Source organism: Aquarana catesbeiana, linkage group LG01 (assembly GCF_042186555.1).
Source record: "Aquarana catesbeiana isolate 2022-GZ linkage group LG01, ASM4218655v1, whole genome shotgun sequence".
In the NCBI taxonomy this organism is placed as follows: domain Eukaryota; kingdom Metazoa; phylum Chordata; class Amphibia; order Anura; family Ranidae; genus Aquarana; species Aquarana catesbeiana.
Window position 1 is genome coordinate 418,545,700 of NC_133324.1, and position 21,874 is coordinate 418,567,573.

At 40.2% G+C, this 21,874-nt stretch overlaps 1 protein-coding gene across 6 annotated transcripts in view; it reads right to left on the reverse strand.

Moving 5' to 3' along the window:
* MPDZ (multiple PDZ domain crumbs cell polarity complex component) overlaps nt 1–21,874 on the reverse strand; it is a 250,904-nt gene that overhangs the window by 7,925 nt on the left and 221,105 nt on the right. For all 6 annotated transcript variants that reach the window (XM_073635501.1, XM_073635527.1, XM_073635485.1 and 3 more), the window contains 3 exons: nt 9,253–9,357; nt 8,708–8,820; nt 5,175–5,298 (listed from right to left, as the gene is read on the reverse strand). In XM_073635501.1, the coding sequence (XP_073491602.1) occupies nt 5,175–5,298; nt 8,708–8,820; nt 9,253–9,357 (342 nt within the window). The remainder of the gene's footprint in view (nt 1–5,174; nt 5,299–8,707; nt 8,821–9,252; nt 9,358–21,874) is intronic.

Sequence of the window (21,874 nt, forward strand, 5' to 3'; positions counted from 1 at the left end):
CATAACTTCACCCAAAAGGAGAAGTTCGGCTTGTTTGCACAAGCCTCCCCCCACTGCCACATTTGGCACTTTTTAGGGGGGAGCCATTACCTGGTTTGAACAAGTACCAGCTAGCACTTCTGGTCAGATTGCCGTGGCGATCTGTGCGGAAAGGCCTGCCCTCTCCTCCCCCTGCAGCCTTCTGGGACACATCATAGGTCTCAGAAGACTGTAGGACCATTCACAAAGCGTAGTGCGGTTCACGCATGTGCAGTAGGAAGGCTCTGGTTTTCCTTACCTAAGATGCCGGCGCCTGCACCTGAAGCCAATTGAAGAATCGGTTCGGGTGAGGACATCGCTGGATCCCTGGACAGGCAAGTGTCCTTAAAGTCAGCGGCTACAGTATTTGCAGCTGCTGACTTAATTTTTTGGGGGGAGACTGGAGCTCCTCTTTAAGATGGGAAGGAAGTGGGTTATATAAAGTATGAATATATAATGTTGGGGTTGCAGATCATACCTTTGCTGCATTTCTGTGGCTGAAAGTGGCAAGCACAGCATATTTACAGTTGATATATAGGGGATACTGCACTAGCAATAACATGCAGTGGGAAGTCTTGACATCTTATAGAAATTACCCTGGCAAAACAGATATAGAACAAAGATTTTGTTTTCCAAGTGGGATGACCAAAGCATGGAATGCTCAGAGGTGAAAAAATGGTCAAAGGCACTGGGTGGTGGATAAACTTTCAAGTGACTCTGTCATCACAGGACATTTATAATAGAAGATCAGCGTTCCTAAAGAAACCCATTTATACTTATCTTTGCTGTGGACTGTGTCTTAAAAAACATAGCCTCTTCACTGTTCCCAGGTCACTACAGGTATTTGATCCTCCTGGTCAAATACCTACTCTCATTGCTGCGCGCAGTGGTTCCTCCAACTAGCTCATAGTCCTCGCGCAGTGCAAGCCAGCAGGCAGAACTGCTGCACGCAGCAGGAGGGCAAGTAGTCGCACACCGTAAAGTGTGGAATATTTGCAGGGGCTGGGAAGCAATGAAGAGGTGGTATTTCAAAGAGAAGTATACATGGGCTTCTTCAACAGGTCTGACCTTCTTTTATAAATAGCCCTGTGATGACAGGGTTACATTAAGTAACAAGCCAATCATTAAAAGGATCTTTAATCCCCTTTGACAAATCAATTTTGTACTAGAATGGTTTGCATCTGATCTATGACGACAATTCTCATCTCTATACTAAAAAAAAACCCAACAATCTATCAGCTAAAAATGATCAAGCCAACCTTTAAAGGGCTGCTGTAGTCATTGTTGAGAGGTATGTAAAGTCTATAGGCCTCTGGTCATATGAAAGGGAATCTGTCTGACAGATTACTTCTAATAAAAAGATCACGTTTTTTAAAGAATTTGCCAAAAGAACGCACACAGTATAGGTGCACAACTGTTCCAAAACACCTTCTTTGCAAAATTAACATTTTTCTAGCAGCAATTATATATGCACATGCTGTTCTCACATCTGTACATGATAATTATGTGCCCTAGCATGTCCTACTCTTTTAATTATTCAATATACAACCATCATATGGGCAAGAGACTAAATATATTGCAGACATTCAAAGGTTGTTGACCTGATGCACTTGCCACAATCCTTCAGAAAGCTTAAAAGCAGAACTTCAGGAATTTACTTTTTTTAAAAGTGCTGGCTTACAATGGATCAAGTTCAATGAGTTATATGCCATCTCATGGACTTATCCCTTGTATTTACAACATACTTGTTTACTGTGGGCCAAGAGTATGGCTATAATCCCACCGCTCTAATAGGAGTGATGCTGCTTTTTTACACTGCATCCACTTTGCTTCCACCTCGCTTCCACTGTCCATGCGCAGCTGGGGCGCATAGCAAAGAAGATAATCCAGATGGCCGCACTACGACAAAAATCTCTTTATTAATAACAGTCCATACAGAAAAAAAGGTAAAACAGATCGCTAACGCTTTTCACACCGTAACTACTGGTGCTTACTCATAGCACAACAGGAGCATATCATGAAATCGGTGGGCCTGTGTGCAAGATCAAAAGTGGGCCCTAGACATCGATAAAGAAACAAACGCGGAGCGTCACAGTGTGAAGTGTACGGCAGTGGGTATTTTGTGCAGGAGAGGAGTGCGGAGTGTATTGTGGTGTGTAGTATGTACAGGAGAGGAGTGTGGAGTGCATGGAAGTGGGTAGTATGTACAGGAGAGGAGTGTGGAGTATATGCAGGTGAGTAGTATGTGCAGGAGAGGAGTGCGGAGTGTATGGTGGTAAGTAGTATGTGCAGGATGGTGTCAGTAGGGCAGTGGACGGTGTCAGTGGTTCTTTTTGTTTATTATTATAATTTTTTTTCTTTAAAATTTTATTTTTTTATTATTGTATTCATTTTTTGAAAATGTTTGTTAGGGGCCAGTGGATGGTGTCAGTAGAGCAATGCAGTTTTCAATTTTTTTCATCTTTCTTTTATAATTCTTTAAAATGTATTTATTATTTATTTTACAATGCTTTGGGGGATGGATAGTTGGACAGTGTCAGTAGGGCAGTGGACGGTGTCAGTAGTTTTTTGTTATTATTATTCTATTTTGTATTTTTTTTACAATTGTACTTTTTATTCATTTTTTTTTTAATTAAATGTAAAAAAAATGGTGTCAGTAGGGCAGTGGACAGTGTCAGTGTTTTTTTATTTATATTTATTTTTACAATTTTTTTAAATTTTATTTTACAATTTACTTTTTTAACCACTTGCCTACCCGCCCATTGTCATATGACGTCTGCAGGAACACTTTGTCCCTCCGGGAGCCGATGTGCGTGCCCTGAGGCCGCGAGGTTCGCCAGGCACCCGCGATTACTGGTGACAGAACAGGAACGTGGATCTGTGTGTGTCAGGGGAGAGGAGACAGATCATGTGTTCCTAGTATATAGGAACACCGATCGGTCTCCTCCCCTAATCAGTCCCCTCCCCCCACAGTTAGAATCACTCCCTAGGTAACACAGTTAACCCCTTGATCACCCCCTATTGTTAACTCATTCCCTGCCTGTGACATTTATACAGTAATCAGTGCATATTTATAGCAAAATATTGTCAAAAGTGTCCGATCTGTCTGCCGCAATCACGATAAAAATCGCAGCTCGCAGCCATTACTAGTAAAAAAAAAAAAATAATAATAAAAATGCCGTAAATCTATCCCCTATTTTGTAGGTGCTATAACTTTTGCGCAAACCAATCAATATATGCTTATTGCGATTTTTTTTAACCAAAAATATGTAGACTAATACATATCGGCCTAAACTGAGGAAAAAATTATTTATTTTTTTTTAAATTGGGTTATTTATTATAGCAAAATGTAAAAAATATTGTGTTTTTTTCAAAATTGTCGCTCTGTTTTTGTTCAAATACCACCAAAAGAAAGCTCTATTTGTGTGGAAAAAAATGATGAAAATTTAATTTGGGTACAGTGTTGCATGACCGCGCAATTGTCATTCAAATTGTTACAGCGCTGAAAGCTGAAAATTGGTCTGGGCAGGAAGGGGGTGAAAATGCCCTGTATTGAAGTGGTTAATTATTATTTTTCACAATGATTCTTCCTTTTTTTTTTGTTGGGGGGGGGGGGGGGGTGGTTGGCTAGTGTCTGTATTTTATTTTTTAACAATTTAATTTTTTAATATTCATTGCAATTTTTTTTCAGCCCTGTTGGGGGGGCTTTGGTGAGATATCAGGCAGGGGTGGAAACAGACCTTTTAGACAGAGAAAGGGACTGAGGACAGAGGATCCCCAGTCCCTTTCTCTGTAGCCTCAGCTGCACTGAAGATGAATGAACAGGAGACAGAGGCATACAGTGCCCCCCCCCCCCCCCCCCCCCCCCAACGGGGCCTGTATGCAGTGAACATTTTGCACCCATGGATGATACCCCACTGATTCATAAAATACTTTTTGGAGAGCAGACAGAATATGGAGCAGCTTTGCATAGTACCCAATCAGCTTCTACCTTCAGCTTATTCAGTTAAGATTCTGGCTGCTCCTGTCTTAGAAAATTCTCCTCTTTGTATTTTGTGAATGGGTTAACATAAAACAAAATACTCCATTATTGGGCAAGAGGAAGGGAGGCCATCTAAGACGCAAAGGTCCAGTGTTGGAGCACCTGAAGTATAGTGATCGCTGTACTCCTAGGGCTCAGTGAAAATGTAAACTGTAAATAAAAGAGTTAAAGTGATTGTAAAAGCAGAAGGTTTTTTAGCTTAATGCATCTATGCATTAAGCTTAAAAGCCTTCTGTGTGCAGCAGCCCCCCTAATACTTACCTGAGGTCCCTCTCTGTCCAGCGATGTCCACGAGTGTCTCAGCCATCTGAGATTCTCCCTCCTGATTGGCTGAGACACCGCAGTGACGCCATCGGCTGCCGCTGCTGTCAATCATAGTCAGCTAGCCAATCAGGGGAGAGAGGGGCGGGGCCAGGTCGGGGCTCCATGTCTGAATGGACACACAGAGCTGTGACTCAGCTCAGATCCCCCCAGAAGGTGCTTGCTGTGGGGGCACTGAACAGGAGGGAGGGGCCAGGAGCACAGAAGAGGCACCCGAGAAGAGGATGAGCCGGGCTGCTTTGTGCAAAAGCACTTCACAGAGCAGGTAAGTATAACATGTTTGTTATTTTTATAGGGAAAAAAAAAAGAGACTTTACAATCACTTTAAGTCCATGAGGTGGCATATACTTTGGTGGACTTAAAGGCTAAGTTAACCTTTTAGGAAAAAATTATAAATGCACATATTTTTGCAGGCGTGCTTATCAGTGTCCTCGCTACAAGTTGTCATCAACAAGGGCTGATGGTACTTGTAGTTCTCTTATTCACAGATCGCTGTGAATGAATGACGCGGCTGTGTGGGTGGAGCCCTACACGACCACACTATTTTCAAAATGTTTCAGTGGGTGCTGTCACAGGACGAGAGGGGATCCGGAGGGGAGGTCTTGAGCATGTTACACCCGAATCATGGGTGTAATGTGTAACATGCTCTGAAAGGTGAACTTATCCTTTAACCCATTTTAAGCCATTCATTTTTAAAAAGTGGTTGAATTCCTGGAGTTTTTTCTTAAGTAAATGATTGTTAAATACACATTCATGTAAGAGTATATGGAGGTTATTTACAGCATCTCTTTACCTTAGAAAATACAGTTTTCACATAGATGGGAAGGTCTCCATGTGGACTGCCATAGCCTCCAACAATACTGAAGCCCAGTCCATCAGGTCCACGCTCAAGAACAATGGTCTTGTATTGTGGTGGTCTAATAAGAAAATAAAACCTGAAGTTAGAATTTTTGAAGCTACATCTGCTCCCATTCAAGCTCCTAAAAAACTGAATGGTGACTAAATGTGTCTAACTGTACCAGTAGTTTCTTTTACATTGGTTTTTATTGAGAAGAAAATATAAAATTAAAACATGGCCCAGGGGTCTTCATAACAATGGCATGAGATTAATACATTTGTAAGCTGCCGGAGTCTGGATAAAGTAAGCATAGCTCTTCAAAAGGTAGGAACACTGTCCTAGGTGGTAAGCTTATGTAACTGTGCTTTAGTAGGGATAATAGGTATTTACTGTAAAGCACAAAACAGATGTTGGAGGGCACTGTCACAGGGTATCAACTAGTAATATTGTGAATTGATATACAGCCCTGGCCAAAAGTTTTGAAATGACACAAATATTCATTTTCACAAAGTCTGCTGCTTCAGTGTTTTTAGATCTTTTTGTCAGATGTTACTATGGTATACTGAAATAGAATTACAAGCAGCCCATAAGTGTCAAAGGCTTTTATTGACAATTACATTATTTTTTTTTAAACAAGTGACTATATTTGCAGTGTTGACCCTTCTTTTTCAAGACCTCTGCAATTGACCCTGGCATGCTGTCAATCTGGGCGACATTCTGACTGATGGCAGCGCATTCTTGCATAATCAATGTTTGGAGGTTATCAGAATTTGTGGAGTTTTTTTTGGTCACCATCCTCTTGAGGATTGACCACAAGTTCTCAATAAGATTAAGGTCTGGGGAGTTTCCTGGCCATGGACCCAAAATTTGGATGTTTTGTTCCCCAAGCCACTTAGTTATTACCTTTGCCTTAAGGTAAGGTGCTCTGTCATTGCTGGAAAAAGCACTGTTCGTCACCAAACTGTTCTTGGATGATTGGGAAAAGCTGCTCTTGAAGAATGTTTTTGTACCATTCTTTATTCATGGCTGTGTGAGCCCGCTCCCTTGGCTGAGAAGCAACCCCACACTTGAATGGTCTCAGTATGCTTTACTTTTGGCATGACGCAGGACTGATGGTAGCGCTCACCTTTTCTTCTCCGGACCAGGTTTTTTCCTGGTTGTCCCAAACAATCTGAAAGGGGATTCATCAGAGAAAGTGACTTTACCCCAGTCCTCAGCAGTCCAATCCCTGTACCTTTTGCAGAATATCAGTCTGTCCCTGGTGTTTTTTCTGGAGAGAAGTGGCTCCTTTGCTGCCATTCTTGACACCAAGCCATCCTCCGAAAGTCTTTGGCTCACTGTGCATGCAGATACACTCACACCTGCCTGCTGTCATTCCTGAGCAAGCTCTGCACTGCTGGTGCCCCGATCCCGCAGCTGAATCAACTGTAGAAGATAGTCTTGGCACTTGCTGGACTTTCTAGGGTGCTCTGGAACCTTCTTAGCAACAATTGAACCTCTCTCCTTGAAGTTCTTGATGATCCGATAAATAGTTGATTTAGGTGCAATCTTAGTAGCAGCAATATCCTTGCTTGTGAATCCCTTGTTGTGCAAAGCAATGATGATTGCATGTGTTTCCTTGCAGGTAACCATGGTTAACAGAGAAAGAACAATGATTTCAAGCACCAGTCTCATTCTAAAGCTTTCAGTCTGTTATTCTAACTAAATCATCATTACAGAGTGATTTCCAGCCTTGTCCTCGTCAACACTGACACCTGTGTTAACGAGAGGATCACTGACATAATGTCAGCTGGTCCTTTTCTGGCAGGGCTAAAATGCAGTGGAAATGTTTTTTTATGGGATTAAGTTAATTTTCATAGCAAAGAGGGGCTCTCCATAACATTCTGGAGTATATGCAAATTTCCATAATAAAAACAGAGATGGCAGACTTTGTGAAAAATAATATTTGTGTCATTCTCAAAACTTTTGGCCAGGCCTGTCGAAGCATAGATGTGTTTTTCTTGAAAATGTATTAACTGAAGAGAGATGAGTGTAAGTGAAAATAATAAAGGAAAAGCACAAATGGGGAAGAGAGGGAAGAAAAAATAAAAGCAACAACAGAATTGAAGAGGAGGGAAGGGGAAAGATTGGATTAGTTGGGAGGGGGAAGAGGAATGTAGGAATAGATGGGGTGTTTCACAGGGGCAGACCAATCGGGTCTGTCTGATCAGACCATTTATTGCCCTCTATGGAGTGGCGGATGTCAACAGATATGTGTCTGTTGACACTCGCCGACATCCAATCCTATCTGCTAAAAACAGAAGGATGGGGATCAGTCTGTCTGGCGGGGTGGATCGGATCAGATGGCCACCTGTCCGTTTCCATCCGACTGCCCATAGAGGAAAGGACTATGTCCGTGTCGGCTTTGCATAAGCGGAGTGGACACGGACCTCTCATCCACCTTCTCAGCGGGGATCAGCAGACAGACTCCCCACTGAATTGGCGGAGTCTGCCCATCTGAAAGAGGCCTAACAGTATTTTCAAAACAACCATTAAAAAGATCTAGTCTACATACATTTTTGATCCACCAGCTAAGATGTGTCTTGAGACAATTACATAATGTTACCAAAAAACAGATAATTTCACACTATGTGTTTTTCCTCCCTACCTTACCTCTTTGCAGTAGCAAGTTTAGGAAAGGCGGGCTTCAGCCAAAACAGTCAATACATAGCATATGTAAGTACATCTTTAGGTGTACGCTTAGATTTCATCAGTGCTACTACTGGCAACACAGAGATTTTATTATTTGTAACACATATAACAATCCAAATTAAAATGTATTCTAATTTTTGTGTTTAAAATATGACCTGTCGGCCTCCTTCATATCGGCAAATACCCACAGACACTAGATTCTAATGGCAAGAATCAGTGGATTCTTTCCACTGGAATGACAGGTATAGGCAAATAGCGGCAGCTGCTTAGCTTGTACAAATTATTTGCAGGCTGAAAGCAGCCATCGCTTTTCGCTAATAGTCACACTACAAGCAGTTACAGATGGATGTCCAAGCCTTAACCGCAGTCAGATTAAACGCTTGGTGTGCTGCTTCAGGTGAACAGCGATGGCTGGTGTCAGTCTGTCTTTACTTTAAATAAGCTGAGCTGTGGCTGCTATTTGCATACACTTGTCATTCCTTCCGCAAGAATCCGCCAATTAATGCCACTGGAATCCAGTGTCTGCAGATAACTGACTGCATGAGGGAGGCGTTAATCTACAAAATACAAGAGGAATAAGCAGAGAAACCACCCATAATCTTCTTTATATAATTTTAGATCTTATAAGTTATCACAAGCTTCATTACATACAGCACTCGCATAGTGGGTCGTTAAAGCTCAAGTAATGGCAGGAAACACAGATCATAGCTCAAGCAGCGAGACACACCCAACCCTTTGGGACTGGTAACAACTGCATCCCCTTTGCCTCTTATTAGATTTCTACAACATGCACATACCCCAAATCATCTTGCAGTATGCTGCTTGAAGTAAGCCCTGAATAGTTGACAGCAGATCCTGTGTGTTCTTGCTGTTGACCAGTAACTACGCTTACATCACCACCAGCTACTACCTAAAAATGTATAAACAAAATTATTATTATACAGGATTTATATTGCGCCAACAGTTTACGTAGCGCTTTACAACTTGAGGGTAGACATTACAAATACAATACACTTTAATACAGCAGGAATCAGAGGGCCCTGCTCCTTAGAGATCGATTAAAACCATTTTAAAAGGTACAAAGCATTAACATACTTGAAAATTATAAACGCTGTCTGAACCAGCTTAGAAAAAGGGAAATAAAGCATCACAAATTCTTTGTGAAACACTTGAACTTTTAACTTCAAAAGTTTAAAGCAAGTTCCTGAAGTCTTTTAGAATAACCATAGTTTGAAACAAAACATTTACTTGGCCTTATTGTAACCCAAGAGATAGTAGGTATTTTGACAAGGGATTAAAATGACTTGTATGAATGGAATTATACAAAGCTGCATACTATTACCTGTAGCTCGATTGTGCCTGAAGCATTTTTTAGGAGGCTGACAGCCTGTGAATGAGTCATTCCTTCAGTTGAGGTCCCACATATACTAACAATTCTGTCACCAACCTTTGTCAGAAAATAAAAAGACATGTGAAGAAACACAAAACTAGCATCAAACATATCACTAAGTCACCTTGGTGACACAAAACAAAATACTACTTTATTATAAGAGACATTACAGATCGAATCACAGAGCTTAGTTATAATACAAAGAGAACTAAGTATTGTGTGAAAAGGAGTTTTAAAATGTAAAATCTGATATGGTATTGGAACAGGGTTACTTCAACCATCAAGTTTGTTTTAAGCTCCTCACTTATACACTACTTACCTGCATCCAGGGCTCCTTTGGGCACGTGACTACTGCCATTACAACATGCGCTTTTGCAGCATGTACGATGTTCAACATCCCTTTTTAGAGGCCTGCAGGTTTGAGCCCTACATACACACTCTTTATCATGGTTTCGCTGGCTGGATTTTGTTACACTAGAATAAACCTCTCCTTATGCTCTTTTACAGGACGGTATCATAAATAAAATGGAAAAATCTTCTTTACGTAAAGACTTCTATCAGGTGCCATATTTTTACCACCTCCCTAAGGTTCACAAAAATTTTGAACTTCCTCCAGGCAGACCCATTGTGGCCGCAATGTATAGCTTGACCACAGGGATAAGTTTTTACATTGACCAATTCTTACAGCCCATAGTGCATCAACTGCAGTCCTATATTAGGGATGGGACACATCTCTTGGAATTATTGTCTTCATACAGGTGGGAGCTGACTTACGTATAGGTCTCACTTGATGTGAGCTCTCTGTACACATCCATCATCCATCCTCATACCCTTGGTCTAATGGCCTTGGAGCACTTTTTAACACAAGATCCGTTGATCAATCCCCGACAGGCAGCTGTTATCATAGACGCTACACATTTTTGCCTTACACACATTTTTATTTTGATGGAGACTTTTATTTACAGCTGCAGGGCACAGACAATTTTCCTCCCTCATATGCGAATCTAGCCATGGGTTATTGGGAGAATCATCATATCCTCCAAAATAATCCCTTTTAGGTTAATATTGTTTTCTTTGGACGATATATAGATGACATAATTGTCATCTGGGATGGCACTCTTGATTCCATTGATCCCTTTCTCAATTACTATAATGACAAACAGTATGGTTTGTCTTTCACTTCAGTAATTGATAAAAATACCTTGGCCTTTCTGAATCTAGAACTAGGCCATGATATGGATTCTTCTGCCATTTTTGCCAAAAACTTTATCAAACTGGCTGCCGGTAACTCTTACTTACATCATAATAGCTGCCATTATCAGAAATCGATTGCCAACATCCCTAAGCACAATTTTGCTGTCTGCGACAAAATTGCACTAGAGATAGTGATTACATTGATCAGAGTATGTTACTAAAGAAAAAGTTTAGTGATAAACAATATCCTGAGCACCTAGTTGATCAAGCATACAATCACTATCTCAAAGGCTAACCTCCTAAAAAGATCTGTGAACCTGAAGATCACTCAGTCCGATTTACCACTACATTCCACTCTCAGTTTCAAAAAATAGAAAATATACTGGCCAAACATTGGGACATCCCATTACAGGATCCTAACCTTAAAACAGTCATCCCTGAACATCCTAGGGTGACCTGTCGGAGAGCGCCGAACTTAAAGAATAGAATTGCTCCTAGCAAAATCAAACCCAGCACAGTTCCCTCTACCAAGCCAATACTCATACCACTGGTTGGAATGTATCAGTGTCGCAAGACTCTTTGCAAGACCTGCAAATTTGTCAAACATGGCCAAAAATCATTCAGTACGAAAGGCAAAACCTATCTATTGAAAGAATTCTACAATTGCTCATCAGACTTCGTGGTGTATGGGCTTACCTGTCCATGTGGCCTAATTTATGTAGGCAGAACTATACGAGCCCTTAGGACGAGGTTTGGTGAGCATAGGAGACTCATTGAAGGAGGGACTGACCCACATAGTGTCCCTAGACATTTCTCAGAGGCCCACCAACATTCCACAAACGGCCTACAAGTGTGGGTCATTGAAGATACCCAGTTCCCTCTGTTGCAGAACGTTTAAAAAAAACTCTGTGCCAGAGAAACGTTCTGGATTTATAATTTGGATGACCTCTCGCCCGGTGGTATCAACAAGGGCATTGAAATTTGGAGCATTATTTCGTTATAAATATTTTATATTCTAATAGCCATATAATACTATATATAACGTTTTAATCCTGTATTTATTTTACTTTAGGTTTTCTTATTATGGAGGAGGCGGGATCTGATCTTGTAAGTATTTATAGTAATATGACCTAGAGATAACTTTACTTATATTTTATATATATATATATATATATATATATATTTGTTTTAGTGGGGATCTTTATCAGATGTCTTTGGGTGTGTGCCCCTGTGTATTTATGCACGAGTCCACATCCATGTGGGCATGTATATATCTACAGAGAGTTAATTATATTGGATCACCATCATTTCTCTTTTCCCTCTCTCAAATAAAATATAAACCCCCGCCATTCCCCTTCTTCCTTCTCTCCCCCCCCTTTCTCTCCTTCTTCTCCACCCCTCCGTTTAAACTAGTATATTATAATTTATCACTTAATATAACCAATACCTTAAACATTACCCCCATTTCCCTTCCTCTTTTTATTTTATTTTTTCTCCTCCCATTCCTTGATATCGTGTATTTAGTTAGAACTCTGATAGTAGATTTAATTTATGGTTTTCAGATTAATCCCTTTGCCATGTGTATGATTATCTGGCTTATTAATTTTTTATTCAATTTCCTATATAAATGAATAATTATCGAACATGGTATATATGGGGGTTTTATAGATAATTATGTTTCACTGCTATAGATGTATGTACCGTATATACTCGAGTACAGGCCGACCCAAATATAAGCTGAGGCACCTAATTTTACCCCAAAAAACTGGAAAAACTTATTGACTCGAGTATAAGCCTAGGGTGGGAAATGCAGCAGCTAGCGGTAAATTTCAAAAATAAAAATATGATTCCTAGTACTGTGCAAGTCTATCACAAGAGGAGGATTTACGGTAATCAAACAAGGGAGATTCTACTGACCCTTGAAATCATGACACTGTAGGGTACTGCTTACAGTATGTGGCCTGTATACAAATGCAGCTTGGTCCAAAGTAAGGAAGTCCCAGATACCTATATTACCCAGAGAGTTAGTATAAAACTATTTTTTACTTGAAGAGATCTGCTGGCCTATAGGTTAGGTGGCGAGGAGCATTCAGAAGCATTGTGCAAAGCATGGTGCAAAGCTTTATTATTTCTTAGCAGGAACTGTGAGATCAATGTCCCGCTGTGTCAGATCGCCGTGCAGCCAGCGATGTCCTGCTGTGTGCAGCCAGCGATGTCCCGCTGTGTCAGATCGTCGTGCAGCCAGCGATGTCCCGCTGTGTGCAGCCAGCAATGTCCCGCTGTGTCCGATCGCCGTGCAGCCAGCGATGTCCCGCTGTGTCTGATCGCCGTGCAGCCAGCGATGTCCTGCTGTGTCAGATCGCCGTACAGCCAGTGATGTCCCGCCTCCTACGACACAGTGATTCCTAGCATTTTATCACTGTGCCGTCTGTCACAAGAGGAGGCAGGACATGCATGGCACTGCACGGCGATCTGACACCGCATGGGAGGAAGGGGAACTCACAGGGGCGCCAGGCCTATTCACGAGCATCACCCAGCAGCACGGCCCCAGACCTTTTTTCTCCTCTATTTCGGACTTCTTTTCACTGACTCAAGTATAAGCCAAGGCGGGTTTTTTCAGCCCAAAAAAATGGTCTGAAAAACTCAGCTTATACTCGAGTATATACGGTATATCTATTGATAGATCTTTTACATATAGTTTTCTTATATGTTTAATATGTTATATATATATTTATTTAATTTTTCTAAATTATTATGATTATTTTTTTTATGATTGATACCCTCTTTTTTACATAATATGCTTATCATTTTTATATTTTTTTAAATATAAATATACTTATATTTTTACAGCATAATTAGCTTATGTATTTAATACGTTTTTTAAATATCTTATTTTAGCGTCTCTCAATGGTTTAAATCTGCATTTGTATGTGTTTTTTTATTTGTTGTCCTTCACCACATATTGGCATGTTTAATTAGTATGGCCCGCCCTTTGCTATTCACTCTCCTCCCCTCCCAAGTCCACCTTCCCTTTATAATGAGCTTATACTGTCCACACCACTAAGTCTGCTGATAAAGGAGCACGGCTTGCCTTACGATCGCAGCGCGCATGCTCAAGAAATGCGTCCATTATTGGTGACGCCATCTCCCTGCTGCCATCCCTTCCCTGAGTTCCAAGCCTCATTCTGATCCCCGAATTCCTCCACAGCAGCCGGCATCCATCCGCATGGAGTGATACTCTCCTAGACAGAGCAACACAGATGGAGGGAGCAGCGATTAGGAGCGGCCACCTAGACTTACTTGGAGTGAAATGCTTGTAATATTTCTTCTAAATGTGAGTGCATAAACTGTATGCTAATTAAAGTGTTTAAAACGTCTACTCTTAGAAGCGCCTCTCTCCTTGTTTCCTTTCTGCAGTTTGGAACTTGGTTTCTGTTTCCTTATGACAGCAGCCCTAAGAGTTACTGGACACTATTTTCCCCATTTTCCCTAATTTATCCCTTTTCTTCCTAACATGGATCAAATGAGACTGTGTATGTAATGATATAATTGCGCCTAGACTTGTTGCTTAGGTGGATTTCCAACACCCCTTTTTAAAGGCTTGGAGGTTGGAGCACGATAGGCATGTTGCATTGAGAAATGCACTTGCCAACTCCAATGGGCCCTGCGTACACACTCTTTATTATGGTTTTGCTGGCTGGCTTTTCGTTCCATTAGAAAAATGAATTCCTTATACTCTTTTGCAACATGTACAGTAGAATAGTGGTATTTAAGTGGATGTCCAACACCCCTTTTTAGAGGTCTGGAGGTTGGAGCATGATAGACGTTGTCTTTGAGAAATGTACTTGCCAACTCCATTGAGCCCTGCGTACACATTCTTTATTTATGGCTTTGCTTGGATTTTTGTTCCATAAGAATACATATGTTTGTACATTGACCTGTTTTTAGTACTATTGAGGACTAGTGGTAGGGATCCCTAAAGCTCCTCTGAATTACACTGTGTCTCTAGCCACAAGAATTTTAAGGATTGATTTGCGTTTTAAACTTTTGATCATTCCCTGATGTCCTTTGTTTGTAGTCATATCTCTGTATATTGACTTGGTGTCTGGTTATTTCTATTATGAAAACCACTTAATTTGATTATCTGCTTTTAATGATTGAATTTTTCTCTCTGCACCAATTATCTTTGTTATGTCCTTTCTTTTTGTGTCTATTTCTGAGACAAAATTGTAAAAACCTGTCAATAAAATCTGATTTGGAAAAAAAAAATAAAACTTGATAACCCTGCTTACAATACAATTCCATAGAATTACTTTTCCATAGGGTATGATAGCAGAACAAATACCAGAAACCTAAAATATGTATAAGTAAATGGCTAATAAAGTGAAGCTACTCTACTCTGCAGTCCTGTATGCCACGTAAATCAAGCAATAACAATCTCATTAATTTACTGATTGTACAGCTCCAAAAAGCCTCATCTTTTTTTTTTTACTTTTTATATGTGTTGTGGCAGCACTGGAGAACATTACATTTCCATATACAGATGTAGCAGGGGTAGGGAATAGATCATACTAGGAGGTAAGAATGCTAGTTCAACAGATCCAAATTAGAGAAAAAGCCTGTCCTAAATCACCTGAAAACTGAAATGAAGATCCTATTCCGCTGACAGTATGGACAACCACAAAAATTATACTTTTTATCTATGAGATGATTATAATTATAATTGTTTTTTGGAGACAATTATAGCAGATAAATTACTTTATAATTCTATGAATCAAAACATTCTGCATATATGTTGTCTGACCTTATTGTTGGATTACATCCAGCAGCAACAATAGGTCAACATTGCTTCTTTGTCATAGGTGTTCCAATTTAAAATTTCAAGGATAATGCATGGTTTTATTTTCTATGGATTTACTATGAGCCCAATCTCGAACACTTCTTAGGAATTTTCTATATAGCAATGTTAGAAATGTGCTGAAAGGCTGGGACGAAATGCATAGATCAACATGTAAAGGTGGAATTCTTGACAGGAAGATCTTATAGCCCCCCTGTAATGCATTCCTAAATACATATGTATATTTATAACTTTAAAAGTAAAGTAAATCATGCTCCATGTATTTTGTAAAGCAGTGCCATAACCCTTCTATAAACAGAAAATGTTCCATTAATGACGATGTTAAGCAGAGAAAAAAAATGACATACTGAACAAAGAGTATTTACTGCCACCTGGTGGTCAGTAAAGAAATCTCAAAATTTATATCATTACATTTTAGTACATCAAATGAACATTTAAAACACTAAAAATAACTAATTAAACCAAACTAACACAGCCCTATATTTGTATATTGGAATGGGAAGAACTTTGCTGTAGAACATATTTACAATCATTTAGTAAAACAAGATTTGCATTTTCATTTTTTTGTCTGCAACCTAATTATAACAACTCATAATAATAGTATTTTTGTACTCACTATAAATTACTTTTCTCGGGAGTCCATTGGGGAACACAGAACGTCTTCAACCTTCGGGTTACACTGCTGCCCATCGTAGATTTAGGCAACAGAAACTGTAGGCCAGCTCAGGGTAACCCCACCATTACTAGCATGCCTCAGATTTGTAGCAAAGCATTACGGACAGCATTAACATAAACACAGAAGGGGTAGGACCTGTATCCCTCAATGGATTCCAAGAAATACATTTTATGATGAGTACAAAAGTCCTTAACCTTTGGGAAGTACGAAAGCAATTCAATTCTGGATAATAAGGCAAACAATTGCTAACAGGCCCAAGTAAAAAAACAGAAAACAAGGGACCTTGCACCTGAAGCTGGCATCAGAAGAGGTTGAAACAATTACCTGGTAGAACTTGGAAACAGAAGACCAGGTGACAACCTTAAAAATCTTGAAAACATTTGCCTGATGCTGAAAAGCCCAGAAAGCACTCAAAAATTTAGTAGTGTGCACCTTGACAAAATTGGGCGAAGGCTGATCCTTGATATTATCACCTTTATTGATGGTCTGCATAAGTCTCCCAGAAATGGTAGAACAAGAAGCTAGTGCACCCTTTTGGGGGTCCATCTGAGATGACAAATTGGGCATCAGAAATAGAAAAAGGGAAGAAAAATGCCCTTGATAGTGCTAAAAACAAAACATTTTTTTCCAGACCCAGCTGCAAAAAGGAGAAGATTTTTCCCACTGGGAAACTCCTGGGGTGGAAGCTCCAAGACTCCCACCCAGTGAAGTATGGCTTCCATGTGTGATGATTGACATTCAAGTAGTTCTTGATTGCTAGGGCACTGTTGGTCACATATCACAATAACAACCAACCAATGAAGCTGGGCAGCTGATAGCACCATTGCAAGTGTGGTCGTTATGGAAACTTCGGCCTCAGAGCTGCACCCCACCATGCCACTATGTATTACCATAGCAAGCTAAGCCTGCTGTGTTCCTTGGGAAAGCTGTCTCATTACTTCTGCTGAGGGATAGCAGAGACAAAACTCCCACTGGCCAGGTTGGCAGGAGGAAGAAGCAGTTTACAATGTATAAGAGGATGCCCAATAATGTGTGTTGACATTTTGTCAGTTTAGGGTGGTGCATGCTGTGTATAGCTGGACCAAGAAGTTGCAGGTGTATGACAATTAGGAACTAAACTGCTAACCGCAGACACACTGCAATGAATTCATGTATGTATTTCTGACAGTAACATGAATCTGTTGCAGGCATTGACATCTGTTGCGTGGAGACAAGACAATTCTGAATATTGCCTTCAACAGTATGAATTGCAATGATCATTTCCTGCATGTTATTAATTAATCTGCACAATAGGGGGAGTGTATCAAAACATTAGCAAACAGAATCTGGAGCAGTATGGCAACCAATCAGCTTCTAACACTAATTGGTTGCCATGCACATTTGCTCTATATTCTGGCTGCTTCGGTTTTGATAAATTTCCCTCTATGTGTATAACTGCCCAGTCTAATCTTTCTTCTTTATCTCTAATCATGAGTGGACATATGCTAAAATTCCCAGATTTATCATTATCCAATGGATGTATTTCAATTAGTCAAGAACTCTGTGTCTCTTGTCTAAATTACCTTTTTACCAAATACTCTTTAGTAGTTTTACACCTTCTGAATGTTACAATTAGATATTCTTCTCTTCTATCATTCAACCTGTCATCTTGTTGTACTATCCTCCAACTTTTTCTTATAACACGTTTGATCTCATCTGCCATGGGGGAAGAATGATCAACTTTCCTTTCATCTCTCATCTTCCTCAGTTTAATCAAATCCTACCTAGTCAATTTACTTTCTCTTATCAAAGCTCTCCCAACCTCTTTTTTCATATTCTCTGTTCGCCAATCTCACACTAAGTTCTTTAATTTGTTGTAGAAAATCCTCTTCAAGTCTATTGTTGCATATCAACTGCACAAATTGATCAAAAGGGATCACAAATTTAACATTGGATGGGCAATAGATTCAATAATGTAAAGTATAATATATACAGTATATATATTATAGTATATTATAGTAAAAGCATTAGATGCCATTTCTATACAAGAGTAATACATTCATTTGTTTAATCTTTAAAGCGGAGTTCCGCCATTTTTTTTTTTTTAAAGTCAGTAGCTACAAATACTGCAGCTGCTGACTTTTAAAATATGGACACTTACCTGTCCAGGGCACCCGCGATGTCGGCACCAGAAGCCGTTCTGTCCCTCGGCTCTCGGGTGCAGGCACCGCCATCTTTGGTAAGGGAATCAGGAAGTGAAGCTTTGTGGCTTCACAGCATGGTTCCCTACTGCGCATGCACGAGTCGAGCTGCGCAATTCCACTGGTCCCTGCTGTCTTCTGAGACCTGTGTGTCTCCCAGAGGACAGCGGGGGTTGGGGGGCGGACAGAGGAGGCACCGGATATAGCATAGGTATCTGCGGATACTGCGGCTATCTATGCCCAGAGTGGGAGCAAATACCTGGATTATACAGGTATCTGCTCCCCCCTCCCTCCTGAAAAGTGCCAAATGTGACACCGGAGGGGAGGAGAGGATTCCGAAAAGTGGAAGTTCCATTTTTGGGTGGAACTCCACTTTAAATCTAGAAAATAAACCTCTGCCCCGCCAAACTCTAGTGTAAATTCAATATAAATATCATTAGCATTAAGGTATCACAAAAATTCCATAAACTGAATCTTGAGTACCTCCCCAAATATTAGGGGAATTGTCATTGTAGCATACTCACAATCTAATAGATTGTACATACAGGTTTTGTGAATTCAGTACCCATTCCTGCTCTCAGACAGCAAGGAAAGTCTAGCGTATCTAGGAGCTACAGAAGTGCCTATCGCCGTACCGTTAACCTGATGGAACCATTTACCATTAAATAAGAGGGAAATACTTTCTAAGAGAAATCTCAGACAATGAGCAATAAATGTAACATTCTGTTGACTTCCCATTGCACGCAACACCTTTTTAATGGCTTGAATGCCTTTTATAGTGGAATGGGCTTATAAAAGTGGACGTCGATTATTGTTAGTTTGTCTTCTTCCAATAATACCTTTTGGAGTTGAAAAGAAATGCTTCACATTCGATTTAAATTCAGAATAATCCAAGAATATAAAAATTGCTCTAAGTTCGCACAGTCTGTCTAAAAAATTTATCAAGTAGTGAGCCCACAGACAAAGGGGGGGTGTAAAAGAAAAACTACCAAATCAAAATTCACATTATCCATGGAGGTTTGCGACATTCGTTTTTCTTTACCCTGCAGCAAATCAGTTGGATCTAATAAAACAGAATTATATATATACTATACGTGGACCTATAGTTACATCCTAATAAACCTCATTATTTCTGACCAATATTACTGTGTGTGGAGAACCATCAATGCACTAGGAAATCTGCCTGTCTATGCCTGGAACGTACACAGTGGACAAGGTTGGAATATAAGGTTCTGCCCAGGACAGGATCCTCCCTTGATGCAGCAAGACTTCTGGCTCCTCCCTGATGATTGATGTATGCTACTGCCATAGCACTGTTTGACTGAATCCAGATCAGATGACCCTCCAGTAGGATGGTCCAACCCTGCAGAGACAGCCAAATCACTTGAAGTTCCATGATGTTGATTAGGAGATGAGACTCCTATGACAACGGAGTTCCCTGCACTGAAAGGGTGCCCAGGACCAATTCTTAGACTGACAGGATTGCACCTGTCACAAGTACCCTTCAAAAGAAGTAGGGAAAGACTTCCACAACTCTAAAGTCAGATTCCTGATCAGCCAGGCTAGGGACAACCAGATCCTCTGTGACATTTAATTTGTTCAAGTAAGAGATTTATTTGTCCCGTGATGACAGAATGTTGGAGAGAAATTGGGTAAATGGAACTGCCCTGATGGAGGCTACCATCAGGTTTAGTACTCTCATGGAAAAGTAGTGAGTCAGTCGACTCTCGAACTGGAGATTTCAATAAGAGATGGGAAAGTCTGTAAATTCCCATGTGGAAGGAACACTCTGGCCTGAACTGTGTCCAGGACTAGTTTCAAATACTCTAAATGATGAGTCAGCTCAAGCTCTGATTTCTAAACATTCAAAAAGCCATCTGAACAGATGTAACCTCTGGACAGTTAAAGACTAGGGTTGCACCAATACCGGTATCAGTGCCGATACAGAGTACTGTACTTGCATGACTTCATGAAGTCAGGTGTCATTTGATGCAACGGAATGATAGCGGGTGACATCACTTCCTGTGAAGACCAGAAGTCACCCATGTCAGTACTCCTGTGAGGCTTTACTAAGTCTGATGATCTACAGACCTTTGTGAGTGGCTTTTTATTGTGTTTTGTAACATTTGAATAAAACTACTGCACTATGGAAGCGTTTGCTTTGTTTTTTTTTTTTAAGCTGTTTATTTGAGAATACTGAAGGATTGATTGGATCCATGTATGCCCTGGGCCAAGCAGAGTGGGCAGCCCTGGGGTTTGATTGTAAAGTGTCATCCGACCCTTGGGGGTCTTTGCTAGAGGTGCATGCTGGCCGGTGGAGGATCACAATCACAATTTAGTTTTATAAAAGCACGGGTGCTGGATATGAAGTAACACCACTGACACACTTGGACTTTTATACGCACTGACATTTATAATACTTTATTGTATCCATGTTTATTAATGTGAAGAAGGTCTACTGTTACACCTAGACAGTTTTTGTTAATATATTTACACGGTTATGTAATATATTTGTTTTTTTTTTTTTTTTTCATTACTGTTAGTGTTATATTTATATACATTTTTTTATTATTATTTGCCATTTGGTGGTTTCACCCCTGGAGGGTGTTTATTGTAATTTTTTTGTGTTTTTGCACTGATTTTGTTTATGTATGCACTGTTAGATTATTAGTATTCATGTATCGTTTCATCATCTATTTATTCCATTTGTTGTATGGGTGTTTCTTATCTTTTATTAATGTCTTGCAGCGTTTAGTGCACTGAGTAGGGGTGTGTGTTAATTCAGTAATTTTTGACACATTTATATACTTTACCACTTGTTGGGATCATTGACAGGGGGTACTACCTCTGTAGGGTGTTCACTGTCACATTTTGGTTATACTATATAGAACTTAGTGAGCAGCACAGCATAATTTATTATTCATTTTATTTATTGGTGTGGGAACACATTTGGGTGCCTGCGGCATCTCTGTCTTTTTAACATTTATTTGGGAGCGTGAGTCTTTTCTTAGTTTTTTTAAACAAATAGGTTAGTCTTTAATACAAAAGGGCTGAAGACGTTGATTCTCCAGGGACACTAGCAAAAATTGAAGCATGCTGATAAAGGAAGGCATTCTCTGACTGGACGTGGTCTAGATTATGTCATCACTACCTGCCTTCTCCACCTTGTCTAAACTGAGGATGATCTGCATTCATTGAGAAGTGCGCCTCAGCTGACTGTAACAGTGGCTTAAAGCTGGGCCAGTGTAACTATACAATAAATTCCATACCTGGAGTTCAGATTAACAGTTCATCTGTGTTTTTTTAGTGTTATTAAAATGAACAATATACAAGGCATGTTCACATGCCTGCATGCACAATATCTGCAGACTGTCCTGTTTCCCTGCTGCGCTGGGCACACTACTGAAAAGAACCTGTCAGGAGAGGAATATGGAAGCTTGCTTAAAGTGGTTGTAAACCTAGTTACACCACTTGTACCTACAGGTAAGCCTATAAGTCTTACCAGTAGATACTGTAAAAATCTCTTAAAGCTGCAAGATTTAGGAGATATTTATCATATATGCTTGCACCGACATCATCGACGCATCTGCACTGAAGAAACGGCTCGCTCGTGCCGTTTCTTCAGCAGCCACGCTGCGACCGGTGGGAGTGACGCCATCGCAGTTC